Here is a 24,984-nt window from a genome sequence, read left to right as displayed (position 1 = left end):
GCATAATCTAAATTTACTTGGGCATAATAACCTATAAAGTTTTATATATCAACGTGAGTCTGTGATACTAAAATTGTGGAGTGCAATTTATAATTAATAACGGAAGATTATGGATGCACCGTGTGTATAGATGAATGGTAGTAATAGTAAATTATTATACTATTTGAGTTTTTTTGACCGCACCCGGACCATATTTCATTCATATAATTAATAATGTTTTTGATACTGTTTATAATAAGTTATGATTCCAGATGTTGTTTCATTATATTATCCTAGATGATCGCCCGATCGTCCAAAACTTTGGACATGTAATATGTTTTAATGAAGAAGGTTGAGAATATTTGGTTATTTTTTGTTATTATTACTAAAACTACCAGTTTCCAACAAGATAACACATATAAATACAATTTTAACCTAACAATTAAGACCTGAATTTAGTAAAAACTGTTATACTGAGGGATTTATGAAAAGATTTGATCTGGGACAGCAACTTCAATGAGAATCGAAGTTGGGCGGAGCAGCAATAAAACAATATAATACGATTAATCCATCAATCTTATCAGAATGAAATAACAAAAAATAATAATAATTTTTTTCTATTACTAATATGTTTTATTTATTTTTTCATTTATTTTTATTATTATTTTATATGAATGTGATCAGTTATCACTATTACTTATTGCCCAACAACGTTGTGGCAGATTGTAATATTTATCAATAAATCAATTTAAAAAAAATATTAAGGTATAGTATATCCTTAGAAACCATTTTATTCTAGTGGAAGTGAAATATTTCCTGTTTTTTAAGAATCATCACTCCTACAAAAACACATATTAAGCTGTTTTTTTAAAAATTTAATTTATAAAAAATAGTTTCTTATACTGAGACTTGATCCCTTTAGAAGAATGTAAAGGTTACACAATATATTAGTTACAAAGTGTGGCCGCACTTAATAACAACTTGTATTATAATTGAGTATCAATAATTTTAGGTACAGAAACAAATAGTTAAATAGATAAAAATCAAATTCAAAATGGTAATTTGTTTTTCATTATTGTTGTACGTTTACCAACTTTATCTTGACAATCAGAAATTAAATGTAGTATACTCTATATTTTTTTAATTAACAATATTATTGTATTTATGTTTAATTAGAAATTTGATATTTATATTAGCGTAAGTGAATTTTAAGTCTGAAAATATGAAAGCTTTAGGGAGAGAGACACTGTACTCATTTACCTCAAGATTAAAACACGTTGCTACACAAAGAGCTCTCTAATCTAGATCCTTTTGAGAAGTATCTTTGAGTAGCGTCCTGATTTAATCCTCTCCAACGATCATTGTAACAGGCATAAGTAATTATTTCCACTCCTTATTTGTTCTTGTTTGTCATAAAGAGCTAAAGTATTTCTAATTTACATTTCCCTTTCATGATACTTTAAGCTTCATCTCTGACTGTCTGAAGTCATGTATTTAGTTTTCTTTGGAGGAATATGTTGCGACTTTTCACTTTTTGTTAGTTTTTTATGTTTGTTCTAATAAGTTTTCTATTAGTATTATGTATATAATGAAACATTCTTCACAAGAGCTTAGGAAAAATACTAGATAAACCTATTTTAGGTCAATTACTTTAGGCCGTATCTTTCATGGCATATACTTTCATATAAATATATCACGGAAAGAAAATTATTCAATTATGCATAAGGATGGTACTTAAATTAAAAAAATTTAAATGAAAAATTTAATCTTTAATATTAACAAAATTATAGATAATTACATGTTAATTATGGGGTGCGGGTAGCCGCGTGGTAAGGCCTATGGCTACTAACTCCATGGACACGAGTTCGAACCCGGCTGAGCAGAAAATTGTTTTCTGTTACACTGTAGCCGTGAGTCAACTCTTCTGGGTTCTGGGGTTCACCCAGCCTCCTGCTGCCCATATCGCACTCGTATATTCACATTAATATTTTAGGCATTAATTAACCGTCCGTTACCAAGCCCTATTATTAAGCCGTATTTATTTCAAGATCTAGTTCCTCACAATATTCTATTAATGTTGTTGTATTTGTTTTTAAAATTCCTCATAATTTATTTAACAGTATTAACATAACATATTAAAGAAAAATTTAAAAAGTTCATACACAAGGCGAGATGAAATCGAATATATAGATTCGTTGTTTGCGAACTTTTGTTAACCCGAAAGAATTATAAGTTTTTCCAGGATATCAACGATTTTCCAATTATTTAGAGGTAGGCTAAATGGATAAAGGAGTTAAAATTTTCCAAATTGTTTTTAGCTTTTCTTCTTTTATGTCGTGAACGGTTGAATTAATTTTTCCGGTTCGAACGGTTTTCAGAATGCGTAGAACCAAAAACGCATATATTGCGCATATATATAACAATATATTGCTTAGAATAAAAACGAGTGTGAAAATATTGTGATTTTTCTTTCGCTTTTCCGCTAATATGGATTTTTTTAATGTTTATACCAACTTAAAGTAAGTAGTAAGTAGACTGTAAACCAAACGGAATACGATTGTGAATATGTTTGATTAATCATTCATTTTTTTTTTAAATCTATCATAGATCTCCTTGTTTCTTTCATATAATTTCATGTCTCTTCTTCAAGGTTTTCTAGTAATGAATATGTGATCGTCAGTACTTCTTTTTCTGAATCCGTTATTGTCTTCTTCACTCAAGGAGGGTTTGAATGTTCTGCGTAATCGTGTCTATAAAATCGAGTAATATTTTTACTCTTTTGTCGATATAAAATTTATTTTTTTATTTTTGATAGATTTATTTATTGATAGATATTACAATCTGCCACACAGTTGTGGGCAATAGGTAATAGTGATGAATGATCTCATACATACTAAAATAAAAAATAAAATAAAATAAAATAAAATAAAAAACAAAACAAAAAATGATAGAAAAAAAAAACAAAAAAACAACTCTCTTAAAATATATACAAACATAAGAATAAACGAGATGAACATAATCAAACTATCTGTATGAAAAATAAATAATATATACAATATTTACACAATCGACCTGAGGATCCCTGAGCCCACTCTATCCTCCACGTGTGAGGGGTAGAGCAGAGTTGAAAAAATCCAAGCGCATCCCTCTCGCCGCATCACTGGTGATATAATATTATTCTCGAATTCAATCCTTGATTATCAGTTAATAATAGTAAGACACATACACAAGGACTGATAAATTGTATTCGAGTAAGACGCACATGACAAATCCCTTTCACTTCGACTTCAAGTCTCTCACGCTTCGACCTCGAGTCATTCTCGCATCGATGTCATCTCACTTCTTGTGCATATTCAACTTAAATCCTATTGCACCTGGGGAAAGGAAGGAATAATTTCCAGTTCGAATCTCTCTCACCCGTGTTCGCAGATCCTATGTGATATTTTTTGACTCAGACGCATATGACGAAGCTCTCTCGTTTCGATTTCATCACGTCCCGTGTACAGATTTCAACTTAAATTCTATGGAAATAGTGTGGGGTGGAGGGAGGATTGCTTCGACTTGTTTCTCTCACTTCGATTTCATTTCATCTCGCGTAAGAAGGGCCTAGGTGATTACATTAATATTGATTGGTCAGTGAATATTCTATAAATTCTTACTAGAGTATCATTTTTAGTCTTGGATATCGACCATTTCAGGATTTTTCACCTGATATTGTTTGAAATTTTCAATCCATTCAAGAAGGCCCGGGAAGGCAGGGAACTTAATTAAGTTCAACAAGAGGAACAAAGGCCTCAAAGCCCGCTTTACACAGCCAGTTTGTCATCTCGCAAGTAAGCCTGGTGAATGCAGGTCTTGATCCGAACTGGCTAAAGCTGGTTTTCATGAACTTTTTCCTCGTTTTCATTCTTGTATTTCTTCGATTTGTTCTAATAATACCCAGAAATAACTATATATAGAATAGGAAAATATTTATCTTTCATTATTTTCAAAGAAACGTTTTAATGTCATGTATGTTTTGACTGTGAAAATTATTATTTAAAAACACTGAATATTGTTTTGCTATTGGATCATAGTTTTTTCAAGGACACATTCGCCTTGGATAGAATACTCCTCAATTTTATTTATTAGGTACCCAAGGAACGGCTTTGATCATTATTTTATTGAATCTACAATAATATTATAAAAAATAATTGCAAACCTGATATATTATAATTATAAAGAAATGTCGGTGCATAAGATGATAATGCTGTATTCATTATTTACAGTTATGAATATTAATAACAATAAAAAATATTAAAATTAAACATTGTTTATAGTGAAATACTTTGAAGTTCTTTATCATTCAGTCCAACCAAAGACGTACCTTGAACATCTTAAATATATATTAGTTTTAGTTTTGTATTTATTTTTGAGGTGGTTGATGTGAACCTGAATGCCTGTTTTATTTTTTATTTATTTATTTAATGTGATTTACAACTGTACAAAATAATACAATAAGTAAATATATAGTATGTTTCATATACACTTGAAAAAAAAAAAATTTTTTTAATCTAGTTAGAATAGTAAGGATTGGATGCGAGCAGTTTCTTGTGGTTTCAGTCTTGTGTGTGGATTTCAATTAAGTCTCTTGTCAAGATGGAGTCCTAAGTATCGAATCTGTTCAACAGGCGTTAGTGGAGTATTTAGAAAGGATGCTGTAGGACAGGAGGGTAGAGGTTTACGACGGAGAGTAAAGGTGATCTGGTGGGATTTGTCAGGATTTATTTTGATTCTCCAGTTTTTACACCATTCTTCAATAGATGTTATGTGTGCCTGTAGTGTTTGTGATGCATTAGTTGGGTCGTTGGTTTATTTATTAAAAAATAATAAAAAGTATATTTAGAGACTTTTGAAGTCAAATAAACCATTAATAATAACCATAGAAGATAAGATGTTACTCGCAGACACTTCCGCACTCTCTCTTTAATAGTTTTTTTTAAATCCTCCAAAAATTTAATCGGGACCACCCTGACGGAATACTCGGAATGGTGATGTAATTATATGTGAAAATAAAAGTGTATTATTTTTTCAAGTCGGGGTAAAAATCATTTAATATCTTGATCATTGAAATAAACTCCTAACATAATTTTTAAACAAAGGAATGAAAATTAAAATACAAAAATATTGGTATAGTAATCACCTAAGTTGTCATCCGAGGAGGCTAGAAGGGGGAAGCTGGAGCAGAGGATCACTGCTATCAGATGAAGCATTATTCTTCACCGGCTAACATTCTGAAAACAATAAAATAACATAATGAATAGTTTCGATGAATAGTTGCTTGTAATATTTAACTAATTTATAATACGAGACTTAAACACTGTTTCTATTGCCATTGGTATATTAGCTACTTCGAACCGTTTTGTTATAAGTGAGTATAGTTTATTGGTAACTCCAAAAATATTTTTTTATTTAATAGGTATTAGGTTTTTTGTGAGTGGACGTTTATCCAGTACGAAACGTGTAAATGTTATATTTAAAATTAAAAAAAAAATTATTATTTATCTAAAAGGAAGACGCATAGTGCAAAATTCGGTATTTGTTAATTAATGAAAAATAGTTCATTTACTATTTAAGTTCTTTTGTTTTCATTAATTGTCAAATACTTGTTGAAATTCTTGTTTATTTATACATTTCACAGTACATCTCATTTTAATTATCTTTGTTCATCTTTTATATAAACTCTTACATATTTTAAATTATTTTTAGCTACAGTTTAACTTAATTTTAATGGTCAGATTCTCCACTCAAGTCGAGTGTCTGCGGGTTGAGCGCACTTCTCAGCCTCCACTGGCTCACTACCAGTGATGCGGCGAGAAGGAGGCGTTGAGATAACTGCAGGAGGCACCCAGACAGATGCAGTGGACAAGGTGCAGCTCCATCAGTAAGGCGCTAAATCTAGCGCTGGACTGCACCACAGTAAAAAAATAATAATAATAATAATTGAATAATTAATAAAAGAATAAAATAAAAAAAATTGGTGATCCTTGGGAGGAGTGGCATGCGCAAACCCCAGCGCACTACCCCACTGCTCCCGCACCCCGTACGCTAGAGATGGCAAGGGAGGGAAAAAAAAAAAAAAAAAGGATGCGTTGAGATCTTTTGAGATCTGCTCTACCCCCACACGTGGGAGATAGAGTGGGCTCAGGGATCCTCAGGTCGATTGTGTGAATGTGACCAGAGATTATATTATTTTTATTATTATTTTATTTTATTTATTTATTTTTTCATACATAGTTTGATTATGTTCATTTTGTTTATAACCTTCTGTTTGTATATATTTTAAGTGAGATTTTTTTTCTCATTTATTTATTTTTATTCTAATTTTAGTATGAATGTGATCATTCATCACTATTACCTATTGCTCACAATTATGCGGCCGATTGTAGTATCTATCATATTAAATAAAAATTTTAAAGAAAAAAAATTTACTTTTATTTCATGTTATCTATTTTTTTACTTTGTTACATTATTTTAGTTGTTTGTACCTTTTTTTAGCCCTGACGAAGCCCTACAAAGTGGGACGAAACGTTTGCTGACAATAAATTGTTTAATTACTATTTGAGTTATTTTGTTTTCATTAATTGTATAATGCTTTTTGGAATTTCTTGTTTATTTATACTTTTCACAGTAAATCTTAACTTTATTTCTTTTTTATTTCACATTTTTCATTTTAATATATACTTTTACATGTTTTAAATAATTTTTAGTCATACCTTAGTTCGCTTTTATTTCATATTATCTATTATCATACTTAAAAATGTAATACACCTAAAATAGGTGTTGTACATTTTTTTATTTCATTTATTATTATTTATTTTTTTTAGTCTTGAAGAAGCCCTGCAAAGTGGTCCTTTTGTCACGGGCTCTAAATTTTTGGTTATTTTGTTTTCACATAAATTTCGGATGTTATTTAGTTAATCAGAAGCACATGGCCATGTACATAAAAGAGGTATGTACAATCCAAATTTAACGCAGGTGAAACCGTGGGGCACAGATAATAATAATAATTATTAATAGATATGATTATTCAAAGAAAACACTTAAAAGGTTCTAAAAAAAAATCAGCCTAGCTAAAGAACATTGGCTAATAATAAAGTCACGAAATAATATTTAGATGACGTACATTTCACATTAGACATGAATCTCAGAGTACCATTTAAAACAGAAATTCATAGCTTCACAAATTTACTCATCTGAGCCCAACAACCAAGTAATAGAGAAGTGTAATAATAAAAACAAAATGTTGCTAATGAAGTGTAGCTAGTAAAATAATTAATCTACAAATCAGTGAACAAAAAAAAAATATTTTTCGTTCAATAATGTAATATTTAAAGTACAGCTCAAATTAATAACAAAATATACAAAATTTCTGCTTATAGTTCATATATTATTATTATTATACCCCACTTATTCCTGTTGAACATATCCGTTACTTAGGACTACATCTGAACAAGCAACTGACATGGAATCCTCCTACAAGACTGAAAAGAAAGGAACTGCTCGTTGATTCCGATACTTGACAAGCGGTCTAAACATCCAATCCACTACAAAAGACTGATCTACATGACTATTATAAGGCCTATCTGGACATACGGAATTGAGCTTTGGGGCTTCACTAAACCATCAAATTTTTCACTAAACCTTACAGTCCAAAATCCTTCGTAAAATCCTTAATGATCCTTACTTTGTCACAAATCAACAGGACCTCAATCAACGTACCGATTTGGCCAGAACCTGATACCAATCCTACCATGATTAACTTCCCAACCACCCAAATCCACTTGTTTCTAACAAGACTTCTCCTTCATTACCTAATAATCCTCCTAGGGGTCTGAAATGAAGATAGCCTCGAGATCTTCTCCTCTAGAAATGTCATTGGAGTTCTATCAATGGATAGATTCTCCACATGTTTGTATCATGTCATTATATCACTTACAGCAAATTTACTTGTTGTATATATTTTTATACAGTTGTGAATAACACTAAATAAATCATTTTAAAAAAATGTCTTAAAACGTACTATTTATTTAAAAAAATACATAATGAATGTTTAATTATATAATTTCAAATTAATTATTATTATTTTCAAAAAGTTAACCTTATTAGAACTTATTTGGTAAGTTGCCTCTGTCCTCAGCGCAGGTCTCTTAGTTTATCTCGTTCTTTTTCCTGTATTCTTCATGCGATTTTGATACATAAATACTCGAATAACCGAAGGATCTTACAACAAAATAAAACTAAGTCCTTTTATCTTCATAGTATGGGAGTTTGAGATGAAGCGTCAGCAAATTTAATAGATGGACACATATGGTTATGGCAACTTTTAGAAATATTTTTATTTCGATTAAACATGAGTGTGCTATTTGTTTTATATATTTATTTTTGTTTTGAATATTAGTACGTTTGACCTTTTGGGTAATAAAGTTGGATCATAATAAACAGTTAAATTGCTATTTTAGTTCTTTTGACCGCACCTGCACTAACTTCATTTTATATCTTGCAAACGATTTATCGGATCACTCAAATGAGCTCTGATTTTCACCGTAGAGTGAATGTCCAGGTTGATAAGATGTCAAATTCCCCATCACGTATTGGCATAATGTCACCTCTTATCTCATTAATGGCACGCGGTATGTTAATCCTTCGGTTTTCGACAGTTCGTTGCTTTTTATCATGATCACAGCAATGCTTTCACATAATAATAAAAAACTAATCAACTGGCTCTGAGGCACAGATATATTTGTAATTTTGATCTAGTCTTCTCTTCGAATAAGAATAGAATTTTATCGAATTTCACTTGTAATAAATTGTTCGTACCTCTAACATCGTGGCAGGTTTCACTTTTCGGTTGAGCCTAGAGGTATGTCGGATTTATTCTTCTGAATTCGGTCAAAGAAATTTCGGAATATTTCACAGCTAACGATTATTAGCGAACCTACCGTATTATAAAAAAAAAAGAAAAAAAAAAAAGGACCAAACATTCCCTTAGCCCAATAGATCATCACTCTTTCATGAAGCAACGGTTTCTCATGAATTTGTTAATGATTTTCATTTTATCAAATCCGAGAATTTTGACACCTATTTTTTTGTGATATTTATTGTAAGCGCCGTTTAATTTTTGAGTTTAAAATAATTTTTAAAAAATAGAAAATAAATATAAGGGATTTCAACATCTCCCAAAAACCTGTCGATCATGAGATGCCGATGCTGTGGGACAACACACATTCGGTACCACTTGCGATTGAGTCCTTTTACAACCGTACATAATAAAGCATTTAAGAAGTAAGATCATAATGGTATGATACAGGCATGTAGAGAAACTACCCATTAGTAGCACTCTAAAAACATTTTTACATTAGAAAGTCTCGGGACCATCTTCTTTTCAGGCACCTCGGAGTATTGTCAGGAATGAAAGAGGAAGCAAAGTTAGAAACTAGTGGGATTGGGTGGTTAGGGAGTTAATAATGGAAGGATTGATATCTGGTTCGGACTAGCTCGGTTACATATGGAACATTAAGGTCTTTACGGATGATTTTATTTGTGAAAAAGTAAGGAGCGTTGAGGATTTTACGAACGATTTCGAATAGTAAGGATTGGGTACTAGAGTATTCGAAAGTTTAGTGGAACCACAAAGATCAACACCGTATGTCCAGATGGGCCTTATTATTGTCATGTAGATCAGTCTTTTGTAATGAGTTGGAAGTTTAGACCGTTTGTCTAGTAAGATCTGTAATAGTCGGAATCTGCGTGCAGTTTCTTGTCTTTTCAGTCTTGTATGAGGATTCCAGGTTAATCGTTTGTCAAGATATAGTCCAAGATAACGAATCTATTCATTCAATAGGTTTGCGACTTAGAGTGAAGGTGATTTTTATCTAACAATTTTGGCACTATTCTTCGCGGGTTGTGATATGGGGTTGGAGAAAGTATGGTATGCAATGAAAAGGCTAGTAATAACGGTGAGCACACATGTTTCATCGGCATGCGTGGAGAGGATAGTGTTAGGATTGGTTGGGATGTCAGCTGTATAGACTGTGTAGAGGATGGGACCGAGGATAGTGTGTAATATTGCATTCTGTTTTATAAGGTTAAATCAAATGGAATACTAAAGTCATGATGTAGGATATTGTTGGTTACATAGTAAATTAACTGAAAGGATTACAAGCGTTTTATGTTAGAGTTTTCAGCTGTGTCACACAGTTCTAGTCCATGAGTCCAAACAGGCTTTATTATAGTTTTGTAAAGTAGTAACTTTTGTCTACTGAAAGCTGTGGTTTTCTACTTAGCAATCGTCGATTAAGATTTTGTCTACTAAGTCAAATATATGGATACCACGTTGATCTTCTACCTAGGAGAAAGCCAAGATACCGGACAGTGTCTGAGTAAGGAATTGCTATAGATTTAAAATGAACTAGCAGACAGGATCTGGGTCAGAGGATGAAGTTAACATGTTTGCATTTCGACACGTTTACTATTATTAGACAATCGTAACAACTGTTTTCGATAACGGATAGGTGCCTGGAACTTCAAGTTGTGCGCGCATCATACACCTTCCACTTGCTTTAAAAATTCGTATTAAAGTATTTATCGAATGTAAAAATAACAAATATCACTTACATGCCAAGAATACAACAGTTTAACAATAGACAACGAAGCCGTGTACATATCAATGCAATTGGAAGAGATCGGTCGGTCCGTTTTTTTTTTTAGTTTTTACCGATTTGAACTTTTGTCTCTATTTTCCCTTTTTACACCTTTAGTTATTCATAGAGTTATTTTTAGGAAAATCTTAAAAATATATAAAATCGATTCCATCTAGTGGCATTACTTGTCGGGCGATTTTGAAGGAAAGGTTGCTGTAATATCATATGTTAAGTAACAACATAATTTGTAATTCCAATATCTTACGAAATTTCCGTGTTTGAGCTAGTTTGTTATCACACACTTTCGTTCGAAAACTCAAATTCCAAATTTTCATCGATCGCAATATTACCCATTACTGTATATTTCATATATTGGTAAGCGATAGTTACCGGAATATTTATTTAGTTTTTTCATTCTGTTCAATTTAAGTGACTTGACCACATATTTGGTTGGATTTTAATTACTAAATAACTGACATTTGATTCCTCGTTCAAATTTATTATTATCTCAAACAGAATTTTTTTTCCGAAAACATTTTTTTTTTATTTTTGAAAGAATGTCAGTATAGTGTGTATCCATCCGCACTTAGCCTCAAAGAACTTATCAAAACAATGAGCAATACAGATATTATTTTGATATACTAATTCGAGATAAAACGCTAAATGCCTGAGAACGCACTTTATACTACAAAGCTTTTATCGAACGCTGCTATGAAACTGTATTATCACTAAAATATACAATATGCCTTTGTGCACTTTACAGTTTATTAGTCAATTAATCCGCCATTTTGATTAACTAACAAAGGAAAGTTACTTAATTAACGAACTAATTAACTTGTAACTTACTAATAGGTGGCCCCATCCTCTACCACGTACGGTACTGGAATTAAATGTAGAATATTAAATAAGATTTTAATTTTGTGTGCGCCGTTAATGTGAATGGAACATCTTCTTGGGCATATTAGTTATTGTTTTAGATTTTTGGATCATCTCTAAATGTGAAATATTCTTTTAGTTTTAACACGTGACCAATTACTCGTTTTCTCTATGCTCACAAGACATTAATAACGGCTGTAAAGTCTGGCAAGCGGCATTCTTTACGAAAAAGAAAAAATTACAATAATTTGAAAATAATGTTTTAAGAATCTGGACATACGGAGTTCAGTTTTGGGGCACCACTAAACCTTTGAATTCCTCTCGTATTCAATCCTTACAATCCAAAATCCTTCGTTAAATCCTCAATGTTCCTTACTTTGTCATAAATAAAGTTAGATACATAAAGACTTTAATGTTCCATATGTAACCGATCTAGCCCGAACCCGATATCATTCCTTCCATTATAAACTCCCAAACCACTAGTTTCTAACCTTGCTTCCTATTCCATTTCAGAGAATCCTCCGAGGCACCTAAAAAGAAGATGGCTTCGAGAACCTATATTGTAAAAATGTTTTTAGAGTTAGCACTCTAAACTACCCATTGGTAGTCCAGTGGGTAGTTTCTCTACATGCTTGTACCATACCGTTATGATTTCCTCAAATTTACTTGACGTATTTTATGTACAGTTGTAAATATCAATAAATAAATTTTAAAAAAAAGTTTTGTTCTTCTAATCTACTAAAATTTAATAAATTTATCAAACTTCAAGATTCAAATGAAAAATACTGTTACTAAGTATTGGAATTAGGTTGGTCATATATCATTTTCAAATAATTAGTCAGCCATTAAGCTGGTTAAATTACAATAGAAAGATATGCACATAATAAATTAGTTGTTTTTGTTTCTTAATTATAACAGTCTGTTATTAATTTTTTTAAAGAATTTGTAGGCCATTTTATGGATAAAATATAGTTGGCAACTGTGAAAGGTGAAGAGGCACTAGCTTAAAGAAACTGCCAAGTCCTTGAAGACGGCCTAAATAATTTGGCCAGGATCTTAGCTATTATACTAATGAGGTTTTTGTCATATTACTATTAATAAATAATTTGGTTGTAATAAAAAAAGATATAATAAAATAAACAGAATGGAGTGGGGTAAATGAAGAAACGGCTCATATGTGGAATTCGATTTAAAATTGGCCACATGAGTGTCTTCCCTTCAAAACCTTCCTCGTATAGTATCATTTCTTTTTCCTTTTAAATTTTCTTTTACAGAAAACACATTTCTTTTTTTTTTATTTCCCACTCTATGAGGGTTATGATTTAAAACTAGTGACCGTTCATGCAAGTTCATTTTGCTATTAAAATAGAAGAACTCAGTACAATTGTTCCATTACAAATATTTCAAGCTAATAAAAGAAAAATTTTCAATGGAAGTGGGTTGTAATTAAAAAAAAATTTACTACAAATTATTGAAAAAAGTGAATGGTTAATTTTTACATAGCGGAGGAAAGTGAAACCACGATCAAAAACGCCAGAAATGGAATACTTAGACCAGCCCCAAGGTATCATAAATTTCACCAAAATTAACCAGAGAAGTTTATTACGATAATTCCTTATAATAAAAGCGCTAGTTCAATCCACGACTATTAAGGTACATGCATATACTGAAGATAAAGAAAAAGATGTGAGCGGTGATTTCTATGATTAGTTAGAATAAGTTTTGAACCAAGCTCTAAAACATGTCACAAAATTAGTCTCATAGGGGAATTTAATGTCAGGATTGGGCAAGAATCCCATTTCAGGCATATTATCGAAGGCCAAGGCCTCCATGAAAGGAAATGACCTTTTTCCCAAGACAGATACTCGAAAAACGATGGAAAACATTTTACTTTACCGATATATACGTTTTTTCCCACTTCTTTCATCACTTTATTATTAATTTTCATTCTGTATAATTATTTCGTTAATCATTCTGTTTATATCTTCTGTTTATATATTTTTTTTATCTTCCTTTTTGTTCTTAGCCCTGATGAAGGCTAGAAACTCTGACCGAAACGTCGGCACTGCTCCCTAAATGCAGTGTCCTGATAGAAGTGTCTGAAGCCTTTAAAGTCAGTACAGGTCTGAGACAGGGAAATGGACTTTAACCAATGCTGTTCGACTTAGTACTAGAAAAATTGATTTGAAGAAAATCACACGAAATGAAACATACAATCGTAGCGTATGCAGGCGATATGGCGGTCTTAGGAAGTAACCATGATGAAATGCAAAGACTCTAATAAGAGAAGGAGAGGATTTACTTGTGGCTTGCATTTAAATGAAGATAAAGCATATGATAGCAAGAGACCACGTGGGAGGCCAAAAACAAAATGGATAGATAGAATCAACAAGGATGCAAAATAGCTAGTGAACTGGAAAGCAATAGCACAAGTCAAGCAGGCGTGGAGAAGGCTGGTACGGGCGGCAAAGATCTACAAATTATGTATAGAAATCTAAAAATATATATATATATTTGACCGTAAAAATTGATATATAAGAAAATATAGTTATAATAAAATAGTTTACAAGAATTTATTTTCCGACGTTTCGCCCCACTTTGCAGGACTTCATCAGGGCTGTTCAAACTATTGTTGTTTCTCTTTTGACCGCAACCCAGACCATCTTCTTATATATAAAAATATATGTATTTAATACTTAAATAGTCCCTCTTATGATATGGAGAAGGTTAAAGCTCATCGGAAGAAATTGTGGATCAAATTTGCTCCTAATTAGTGTTTCAGTATAGTTTAATAAAAAAGTTACTTCATTGTCATTCACCTGAAACACTACCTCCCACGCACACAAGTTGCAAATGTCTGTTCGGTATTCCATTGGTATTTCTTGAACTAGACTACCCTACTCAATCTGCTAGCCTTTGACATTGGGTTTGACTTAATCTGGTGAAGTTGTTCCGCGTACTATTCAAGTAGCCGGTCGGTTAAATAAGTTAAACTGTAATCTAGGGAACTTCCCACGACGGAACAGTAATCAGTCTGAGTCTCTGTTTGAATTGGTCTCTCACTGACTTAATAATAGCAACTATTCCACTGAGGTGTTCGACATACTGTCACTATTAGAGGATTAATTGTATTATTAATAGTCCAACTATTGCGCAATAAATTTAAGTATTCGCTCATTAAACAATGTATTTGACAAAATGAAAAGTTATATCAATATAATAACTTAATATAAACATTATTCTTTTAAAAAATTAAAATTTAAACATTTTTAACAATAAAAAATCAGCTTTAAGGTAACAATGCCAAGAACTCATAAAAAAACTCAGTTATCATGTTATACAATCAAACGCTTCAATTAATAATAGCCCACGAAGTCCCTGTAGAAAATTTTTAACTTGATTTTTTTTACATTATGGTTTAGACAATTGTGCTAGCAGTGAGGGTTTCCAAAACCACTAGCTAGTATTAAATAAAAAACTTACGAATGAATATTATTATATTTGAAGAATAAATATTTGCACAAAAACTCCAATTATCAAAATATCATAAATAATACGAATTTATTACCTCAATAAACAAAAAAAAATATAAGATCACTTCTTGAATAAAAAAGTAAAACAAAATTTAAAATAAAATATGTCAGAGAATAAAAATCCTTCTATTGTTTCCCAAATCCTCCAATCCACACCACCCTTGAAGAGTGGTGCCAAACTGGGAGATTAAAATAAATCCTACCAAATCACATTTATCCTACGTCGTTAAACCATGACCTCCGGCCCACAGTATCCTTAAATAATACCCCACTTATTCCTGTTGAACAGATCCGTTACTTAGGACTACATCTGGACAATGGATACTTACGACTGACATGGAATCCTCCTACAAGACTGAAAAAACAGGAAATGCTCGTCGATTCCAACTATTACAACATTTACTAGACAAGCGGTCTAAACATCCAATCCACTACAAAAGACTGATTTACATGACTATAATAAGCCCAATCTAGACATATGGAGTTGAGCTTTGGGGCTTCACTAAACCATCAAATTTTTCACTATACCTTACAGTCCAAAATCCTTAATGATCCTTACTTTGTCACAAACCATGTCATTCATCAGGACCTCAATGTTCCATACGTACCGATTTTGCCAGAACCTGATACCAATCCTACCATGATAAACTTCCCAACCACCCAAATCCACTTGTTTCTAACCAGACCTCTCCTTCATTACCTAATAATCGTCCTAGGGGTCTGAAATGAAGATGGCCTCGAGATCTTCTCCTATAGAAATGTTATTGGAGTTCTATCAATGGATAGATTCTCCACATGTTTGTACCATGTCATTATATAACTTACAACAAATTTACTTGTTGTATATATTTTTATACAGTTGTGAATAACACTAAATAAATTATTTTTAAAAAAATGTCTTAAAACCTACTATTTATTTTAAAAAATGCAGAATGAATGTTTAATTATAAAATTTCAAATTAATTATTATTATTTTCAAAACGTTAACCTTATTACAACTTATTTGGTAACACTTTAACTTTTAAAAAATAGTTTGTGGTACCAAGAATTGAACTCGGGATCTCTGTCCTCTTATTGATCTCGTCTTCCAGTTCTGTAGTAATGTGGTTTGTGTACTATACTGCCAGTATAGTCCCACTGTGGGCTTAGCAGTAATGCAATAACCATAAAAAAAAGTTAACTCTGTGACGGCCACTCATTAGGACTTACTGGGACTAACTGGGAGACTTAGCCGAAGTTTCTATCATAATCCGTAATGCTCGTACCGTATACGGGCTTAATTTTCACTAATACAACAATTGAGCAAATACCACAACTAAACAATATCTTAAAAATTTTATATTAATATTAATTTTGATTTCATTGTCACCACAACAGCAACAATTTATATCTGTTCGTCTTCTTCATTAAATATTTCAAGGGACATGTTTTTGAGCCATTGTAAAACTGAATAGCCTGGATTTGTGTTTAAAACCTTTTCAAAATATTGGTTTATCTTTTCTGAATTTTTTCCAGAATATGGTCTAAGCTTGAAGTGGAATGATATTATTATCTATAAATTACTTGTCCAACATATTTTTTAAGTTTTCAATTAGTGTTGCAATGCAAAACTATTTAATTATGCTTAAATATGTTTGTTGTTGTTTTTTTTTACAAAATACTTATTTGAATATTAAAATAGAGATCCGGTCCCTATTCATGACATACCGCTTTCAAATCTGAAGTCAAGAAATGTGCAGTGTCATGACAGTATGAAAATAAACATGAAATGCCCTTTCTCTACTGTAAAAACTTATCACTCTTAAGTCATCGATATTTAGCTGAACTGTTTACAAGAGATAAACTATTCACTGTCTGTTGAAGTGTGATTTATCACTCTGGTGCATTGCATTAGATAAATTTTATTTTATCCAGTTTTAATGTTCCACAGTAGACGTTAGATGTTCACCAGAATTTCATAGATCAATAAAATAATGACTTATGTATTTTCTCCTGAAGTTTTGTGCAGGCATTTTAAAACTTTAGTTGAATCGAATCCCAGCTTGTTTTCTAATTTGGTTTATTTTTATTGATTTTCACGACAATATATTACTGTGTCTTTCCCAGATGTCACGCTAATGTCCCATATTTTCCGACATAACACAGTAAATGTAATTTGAGTTAGTAAAAAACATCTGGTACACGGAGAGTTGGGTTGCGTGATGGTGGTCACGCTGGTATGATTATCATGACAGAAATTTTAATCCAAGTTATGGTTAGCGTGAGGCACAGTGATGGGCACTATACAAATTAAATAAGCCTACACTGTCGATAAGAAGCAACGCTAATGGACTTCTGTATGAAACATCGTTCGGGGAGTTGTTAGTTCTTACCCCGCCTCCGAGGCACTTTAGTTAATGACCTCACTGCCGAAAACTAAGGGTGGGGCAATACTTCGGAAAGTAAAACCAATTCAATACTCGGCGTGACTAGGTCAACTCATTTCAGAGGGTCCACAATGCAGCAACCATATTTAATGAAGACAATACATTTCTACACAAGTCCACCCTGCGGGGCTGGTCTGGCAAAAATAACCAAAAGTAAAAATGAGTTTTAAAAACCTTTCTGGGATAATTTTGCATAATATAACTTTCCTATGATGCTTAGGAAAATATTTTTTTGAAACCCAGGAGGAGAGTAAAAAAAAAAAAAGTGCTATTATTGAAAATCAAAAATTGTTCAATTCAAGCTTATATTTAGCACTTTTTGTGTGTTTTTTGTTTTTTAATGATAATCAATTCAAATTTTGTGTATCTTTACTTCCAATAAAAAAAACACCAATACTTCGTGAATTAATTTACGTTATTCTGAATATTCAGGTACATAGTATTATTAATCTGAATTAGCCAGAAAAAAAAAAGATTTTCGAAACCACCAATACGGCATATCTACTTTTATTATTTAAATACTTTTACGAAACTCATAAAATTTTCAGCTGTAATTGAATGCAATTGTGGTTACAGGATAATGTTTTGTTTCAAAGAAGAAAACCCTTTCGAACTTTAATGCGGTTTGTTTTAGCTTGAATTAAATATTTTTGTAACCCCATATCTAATATATGAAAATGAACATTTGTTAGTTGGTACTTTATGCACTGCCATACCGTTCATCCGATTGTGAAGGGTTTTTTCGCTAAATGTTCAGGATTTTCCCGGGAAGGTTATAGTCTTGGCAAAATATTAGTTTCAATTAAAGGAAAACTTTTTAAACGTTTTATTTTATATCTTCAGTTCTATTTGTTTGATTAGGTTCGGTTTGTGCTGTTTCGTGCAATTAATAGAGCCTTAAACCACTGCCTTATTTGGAATAGGTTGGCTAAGTCATGTTGAAGTTAAATCTATTTATTTTTTAAAAACTATATCAAATGCCAATTAATGAAAAGCGAAAAGTTTGGACCAAAAAAAATTTATTTTCCGATTATTTTCAAAATTTCGTATTTAAGGGTTTCTTGGGGTGCTAAAAACGAATATCAACTTTGTTTCACTGCAAAAATTCTTTTACTACACTTTGATAGGTCAGTCAGTCTAAATTGTTTCAATGTAATAGTAATATTGAAGCACAGTGAGGGTTATTATATATAAACTATCCATATTTTATTTAGTACATATAGGATAATATCGTACATAATCAAGTTGTCTAAAAAAATAAAGTGTAGATGGATTGAGTCGTGTTGAAGTTAATTCTATTTTTTTATTATATATTTTCACTGTATAACGGTACAACCGCTATAAACTAAATAAATTATTAATAAATCAGTAAGCAATCAATTTAATAATTAATCCAATGTTTAAATAACTAAATATATTGTTTTGTATAATACTTTCAATTTTATTCAATTAATCTATCTACATCCTTAAATCAAGCAATAGCAATGCATTGCCGGGTCTGCTAGTACGGAAAAAAATCAACGTTGATCTGTTTAGTTATTTTCGTTATTATAAAGTTAATAACTTAATATAATAATAAAGTAAGCTAGGAAAAAATATTTTAAAATCTTTCAGAATAAGCTACAACATGGTTTGGATATTGTTCTAATATTTTTTAAAAAAATCTGAAACTTTGAAGTACAAATTATTTAAATACTTAACTTGAATGTTAAGAAAATGTTTCTGCGTGTGGTGTTGTTTAATCAATCGACAAAGTTTAATCAATATGAACTTTGACCTCAGCTCTAATCTGGGTGGGTTGAAATTTAATGCTTAGCGGTCCCATGGGTTGAATTGGATTAGAATGGGTTGATGACCTGTTGGATAACAACCTTGTATACAGAAAATGGCCAGGTATTGTAGTAAGAAAAAAAGAGAGAGATTGATGTAATCTCGTAATATTCTGGTAAAAAGTCTAATTTTCTTCAGGAATACGCTTATTTTATAATTTATTTGATGAAAGAAGATTAATTTTTTATTTTGACATTTTCAGAAGAGAAAAATATCAGGAGTACTTGCACACTCTTATTTTAATATTTCTCGAATTTCAATTTGGGTTTACGTATGAAGGTGGTTTCAATCGACCCAGAACGCAATAGTCGAACTCATATCGCTGTGATTCCCAATCGAATTTACATTAACTCGCAATCGACTCACAGATGGGTCACTCGCGATCGAACTACAACTAGATGTGTTGATCCAGCACTCCTGGGGTGCAATTTACCATATATTTTTGAACGGAACATCGATTGATACCATTCCTAGTATCTTATCTCATCATAGAACGTCGATAATGCCGAACCCGGATATTCTTGGGTCAATTTGCTATACAATTTGAAAATAGTTGACCCAAGTTATATTAATCCAAACAATACCTAAGATTTTTTTTTTCAGTTCTTCTTAACACGAAATCACGAAATACAAATGTTTTATATATACAGGAAAACTGGTCTTTGGCACTTCTGTGGACGAGGGTAATGTGTGTAATCTATCCATTTGTAGGTACCAAATAATTTTTTGGTTCAAATTATTCAGTGGGATCCGTTGAATGTTTTGAATTAGTATGAGGTCAAAATAAATAGAAGAATATTTTATTATACCTATTTTATGTATCCTCAACTATTTTTCATGTGTAAGTTTAAGATCATATAATCTATATATATAAAAGTGAATGGTTCGAATATTAGTCCACAGTAAACTTTTGAAATACTAGACTGATTTACATTTTTTTTTTTTTTTTTAACATCGTCTTGGCAAGTTTTAATGAAATTACTGAATTTCCAAATTTCTCAGGTAGAAAAAAAAGGAAGAACAAAATTACACGTTATGGAGCGTAGCTCAGAAAATATACTTTTTTCCATGGTTATTGTATATTAATTGACTTGTTTCTTTCTATAGGAAAAGAAAAAAATATTAATTAATTTATATACACAAACAAAATGACAAAATTCCGAAATATTCGAGTAAAGTAAGCCAATATTATATTTATTTAAGAAAAAGCAAACCATATTCGTTTATTGCGTCGTCTGAAAGCTTTAAATACCGTTTTTCTAAGGAATTAAAAATTATAAATTTTTGAACTTATTTAATTGTTGTTTGCTTTGTGTCCATTGTTCATGACTCCTCTGAACCAATATTTAACCAATATTTAGATAGTGTTGTATTAATGCCCTTTTAAACATTTTATTTTATATATCCCGTTCTAATTTCTTTAATCATATCTGGGTTGTGCCCTTTGGTACAGTTTATAGGGCCCTAAACCACTCTAAGTTTCTTGTAGCTTGAATTGTTCTTGTTAAAGTTATTTCTTTTTTTTTCAAAAGGAATTAAATGCGAAAATTCTAGTCTAAAAAAAATTTATTTGTGATTTTCCCGTATTTTTTTTTTTCATTTTCGAATAATGTTATTTGAATGGTGATTGAATTTTCTAAAAAAAAAATTGAATTCCGACAATCATTAGGGAAGATAAAGCCTATTGAACATTATGCATCTTTTTTAATTAAATTGTAGAATTCATGCAAATTCTCTTTTAATTTTGTGCATTTTTTATTACAACTTGAAACCTAGTTAGATCTTTACTGGATCAATATTTGTAATGAGACACGAAACAGTTTTTGAATTACAGTTCAATGGAAATCGTAATTTTAAAAAATAATTAATTCAAACATAAATCCAACGTGTGATTGAAAATAATAATTTATGTTGAATTTTAACTAAATTCATAACAAAAGACTCATCTACATGACCGTAATAAGGCTAATCTGGACATATGGAATTGAGCTTTGTGGCTTCACCGAACCCTCGAATTCCTCTCGTATCCAATCCTTACAATCCAAAATCCTTCGTAAACTCCTCAATGCTCCTTACTTTGTCTCAAATAACATAAAATCCAGCCCAAACCAGATACCATTCCTTTCATTTTAAACACTATTTTCTAAACTTGCTTCCTCCTCCATTCCTGAAAATCCTCCGAAGTGACTGAAAAAAAGATGGCTACGAGACCTGCTAATAAAAACATTATTAGAGTGCTGCCAATGAGTAGTTTCTCTACACGTCTATATTGCTCCATTTTAAACTAATATCAAATTTACTAGATGTATGTATACAAATATATAGTTGTAAATTTCATTTTAAAACATTAACTAAATATATTAAATGCTGTCAAGCTTTCAATTGTGCTCAATTAACTTACATCCTCAAATATAGAAATAGGGAAGCATATCCGGGTCTGCTAGTAACAATAAAATCCCAGTTCTTTAAATTAGAAAAGAATATATATATTTATACTTATTCAAGTAAATAAAGCTATTTATTAACCCTCACCAAGTAATAAATAAATATTCATCCTATATATATTTTTTTAATTAATCAAGCAAATTTTAAAAAGTACATAAATTAGATCCTGTCTATCCTAAATTTCACCTATCTTCGCCCTAATTATGTTTTCAGATCTAGAAAACTTTATCTTCAACAAATATTTTTTTATTCTACATTGTTTTTCAACATTTGACCTAAATCGGATCATAACAATTTTCACTCCACGTTTTAATGATATAACTTTCTTAAGCTATTTCACTTCCAAAACAAAAATGTAGTAAATAAAAATATTTAAGTATGATGAATTTTCCGTACGCGTATAGATAAATACATACTTTATTTAAGATTTAATTATGGTCTTGAAATAATATAACTGTGGAATTAGAAAAAATAATATTTAGGAACGCGGGCCAATAGCGTTGACCCTTTTGGAACGAAACCAAGAGATATTTTGTTTGTTTTGTTTTTTCTGAAGCTATTCTTCTCTGACATGAAAAGAAAAGCATGAAATGTTAATTATTACTTTGATGTATATATTATTTCGTCGAGAAAATAAATCTGATTTTAATCTAAATATTTAAAAATATACTTGTTTTGTTCAGAAACGAAATATAATTTTTAAAAAACAATTTTTTTTTCATTAAGGTTAATAATATAAAATATAATAATTTCTCTAATTATTTTATTTTTTTAGTAATAGAATACCTTAATATTTTTTTGTCAAGCTCACTTATTATGGAGTGTATATAACATTTTACTGGAATAGTATACACGGAACTACAGAGACAGGAGTCTTGGACTGAAATAGAACAAAATTAATTTACTAACTTCTAAGCTAACTTAGTCAAGTCATTAGACAAATAGACCCCTAGCGTACTAGCTTAACTAATAGAGGTAATTTTGAGAACCTCTCGTTGTGGTTTGGTTTTAAGTTTTATTTTAATATAATTTGTTTAATTGAATATTTAATGAAATAATTATCATGACTTTTTTTTCCTTTTACTCAATCGTATATGGTAAGATGAAATATTGTGATCGTAAAAAAAAATTGTTCGATTCAGAGTCTCGTCGAATAGTTGCAAATCGCTTTCTCAGCTTTTACTTTTATTTCAAAAGAAATAAAATCGACCTAAAAATTTTCATGAATATTGTTCTATTTTTCTTTGCGAAGCAAAGTAATGAACCAATTTACATATGAATGGTATGTTCGTTTACATAAGATTGTAGTAAATGCAAGTATATTTAAAGTAATTATTTTTATCAATACGTTTTTTTATGGAAAACAGGATGTAAATAAGAAAACAGTGGACTAAACTGTAAAATATAATTTAAACGTGAGTGGTGAATTCTGTGTACATATCATCATATCATTAGGGAAATTTCTTAGTCCCAGGATTTTTTTGTGGAGACTGGTTTGAGACAGTGTGATCCTCTGACTCCTCTTCTTTTTAATATGGCACTGGAAGTAGCTATTCGTCCAATTATAACTAATCCAGGAGGAACCATTTAGCATATGCAGATGATGTAGTCATTGCCACCAGAACCCGAAAGGCATTAAATGGAACATTCTAGCACCATTTGAATTGTCTTTAAGGTTAAGACAGTGTACATGAAAAGTTCAAGAAATGTTAAAAAATGTTTTGTTTTTTTCTTATCTCCTTTATTAAATAGATAAATAACATTATTAATATATATCTAAATATATAGATACGTAATTGGTGCTCTTCCTTTGCCATATGGCAGTATCAGGGATTGGACTGGGTCCGCTGAAGGCGGGGGTTACAATATTGGGCCAGGAGCCGCTGGCCGGGGGGTACAAAGAACGGAGAGGGTCGCTCCAATGGTGGATGGAAGGGGAGAGAGGTTAAGATGACTTCAGGCTGCAGAACCCGAAGCCATTCACTCGGCGAGGACGTCGACCGAGGTTACAGTCATTCCTCTAAATGAGGGAATTCTGGAAACTCTGCAGCTTTCAGCGTGGCCTTGAAGAGCGGGGCACCATAGAGCAGAATCGGACGTATTGTTGCCCTTTAAATCTTCAGCTTGAGCCGAAGTGAGATCTGCTGTGAAGTGAGCAGGTGGTAGAGCCTGGAGGACTTCAACCTGGTCAGTTTGAGTCTCTCCCCGACGTGATTGGAGAAGGTAAGATGCTTGTCAAGTGTCACGCAGAGGTAGAGGAGGGTGTTCGAAATCCTTCGGCGGCCACTATGAACCGCTTGGGGAGTTTGCCTCTTTTGCCCTTCTGAACGGACATGATAGCATCCGTCTTCGCAGGGTTCACCCTGATGCCGTCCCTCTTCAGTGCAGTTGCAATGGTAGCAGAAGCATTTTGGCATGTTCGAGGGCTACCTTCGGACTCATACTGGAGGCGTAGATCCCGATATCGTCTACCTAGGCAGCTACCAATGCCTCTGGGTGCTTGAGAGCAACTTGTTATCCACACTAGTAATAATAATTATAATAATACTACTGAAAATACGAGTATTTAAAATATAAATATAAATTAGTCACATTAATGTTAAAAACAAAACTGTGTGTACTAGTAAATAAAAACAAACGAAATATTTGTTCCTAATTCATAAAAAAATAATTTTAATTGTGAACAGAGTTTTAAAATATTCAGTAGTACCAAAGGCATTATTATTGTTTTATTTGAATCGGGCAACCTTTTTAAATGTGATTTTACTTAGATAATATTTTTTTTGATAAATTATTTTTAATTTTTGTAAATTAATTATAATTATAGTTCTCTACGTAAAATAAAAAAATATTATTATTTATGCGGGATATAAACACTATAGATTGAATATTGTTAGTGAATATAAAGGCGGAGTAGTTTATTGAGGGCTCACACCGAGTTGATAAGATAATTAGCAAGATAGATAATTACGGAAGCGAGGTCCCACCAGCTGCTGTATTAGGACGCTGCCACCACGATCCCTGCCTATGACAGCAATACTATACCAGTTGTCCTTCAGAAACTTTCTACAATACTATATATATATTCTCACAAACATAAATATATACTTATGTATGCATAGAATGTCAAATGTCGAAGGAAAAATTGTTCAATAACAAAAAAAATTGTGACAGGCCGACAGAAGTGAAACTTCTGCAAATAAAATAATATAT

General features: G+C 31.4%; 1 protein-coding gene across 2 annotated transcripts in view; it reads right to left on the bottom strand.

Annotated features, from left to right (window-relative positions):
- The window catches only part of LOC106678594 (protein eva-1), a 124,641-nt gene that overhangs the window by 55,424 nt on the left and 44,233 nt on the right, over positions 1-24,984 (bottom strand). For both annotated transcript variants that reach the window (XM_014417185.2, XM_014417186.2), the window contains exon 2: positions 5,162-5,252. In XM_014417185.2, the coding sequence (XP_014272671.1) occupies positions 5,162-5,231 (70 nt within the window). In that variant the 5' untranslated portion in view covers positions 5,232-5,252. The remainder of the gene's footprint in view (positions 1-5,161; positions 5,253-24,984) is intronic.

Source organism: Halyomorpha halys, unplaced genomic scaffold (assembly GCF_000696795.3).
Source record: "Halyomorpha halys isolate HHAL.00 unplaced genomic scaffold, Hhal_1.1 Scaffold147.1, whole genome shotgun sequence".
NCBI classification, from domain to species: Eukaryota; Metazoa; Arthropoda; class Insecta; order Hemiptera; family Pentatomidae; genus Halyomorpha; species Halyomorpha halys.
Note: the sequence above shows the minus strand (reverse complement) of the source record. Positions and strands in the feature narration are given on the sequence as shown.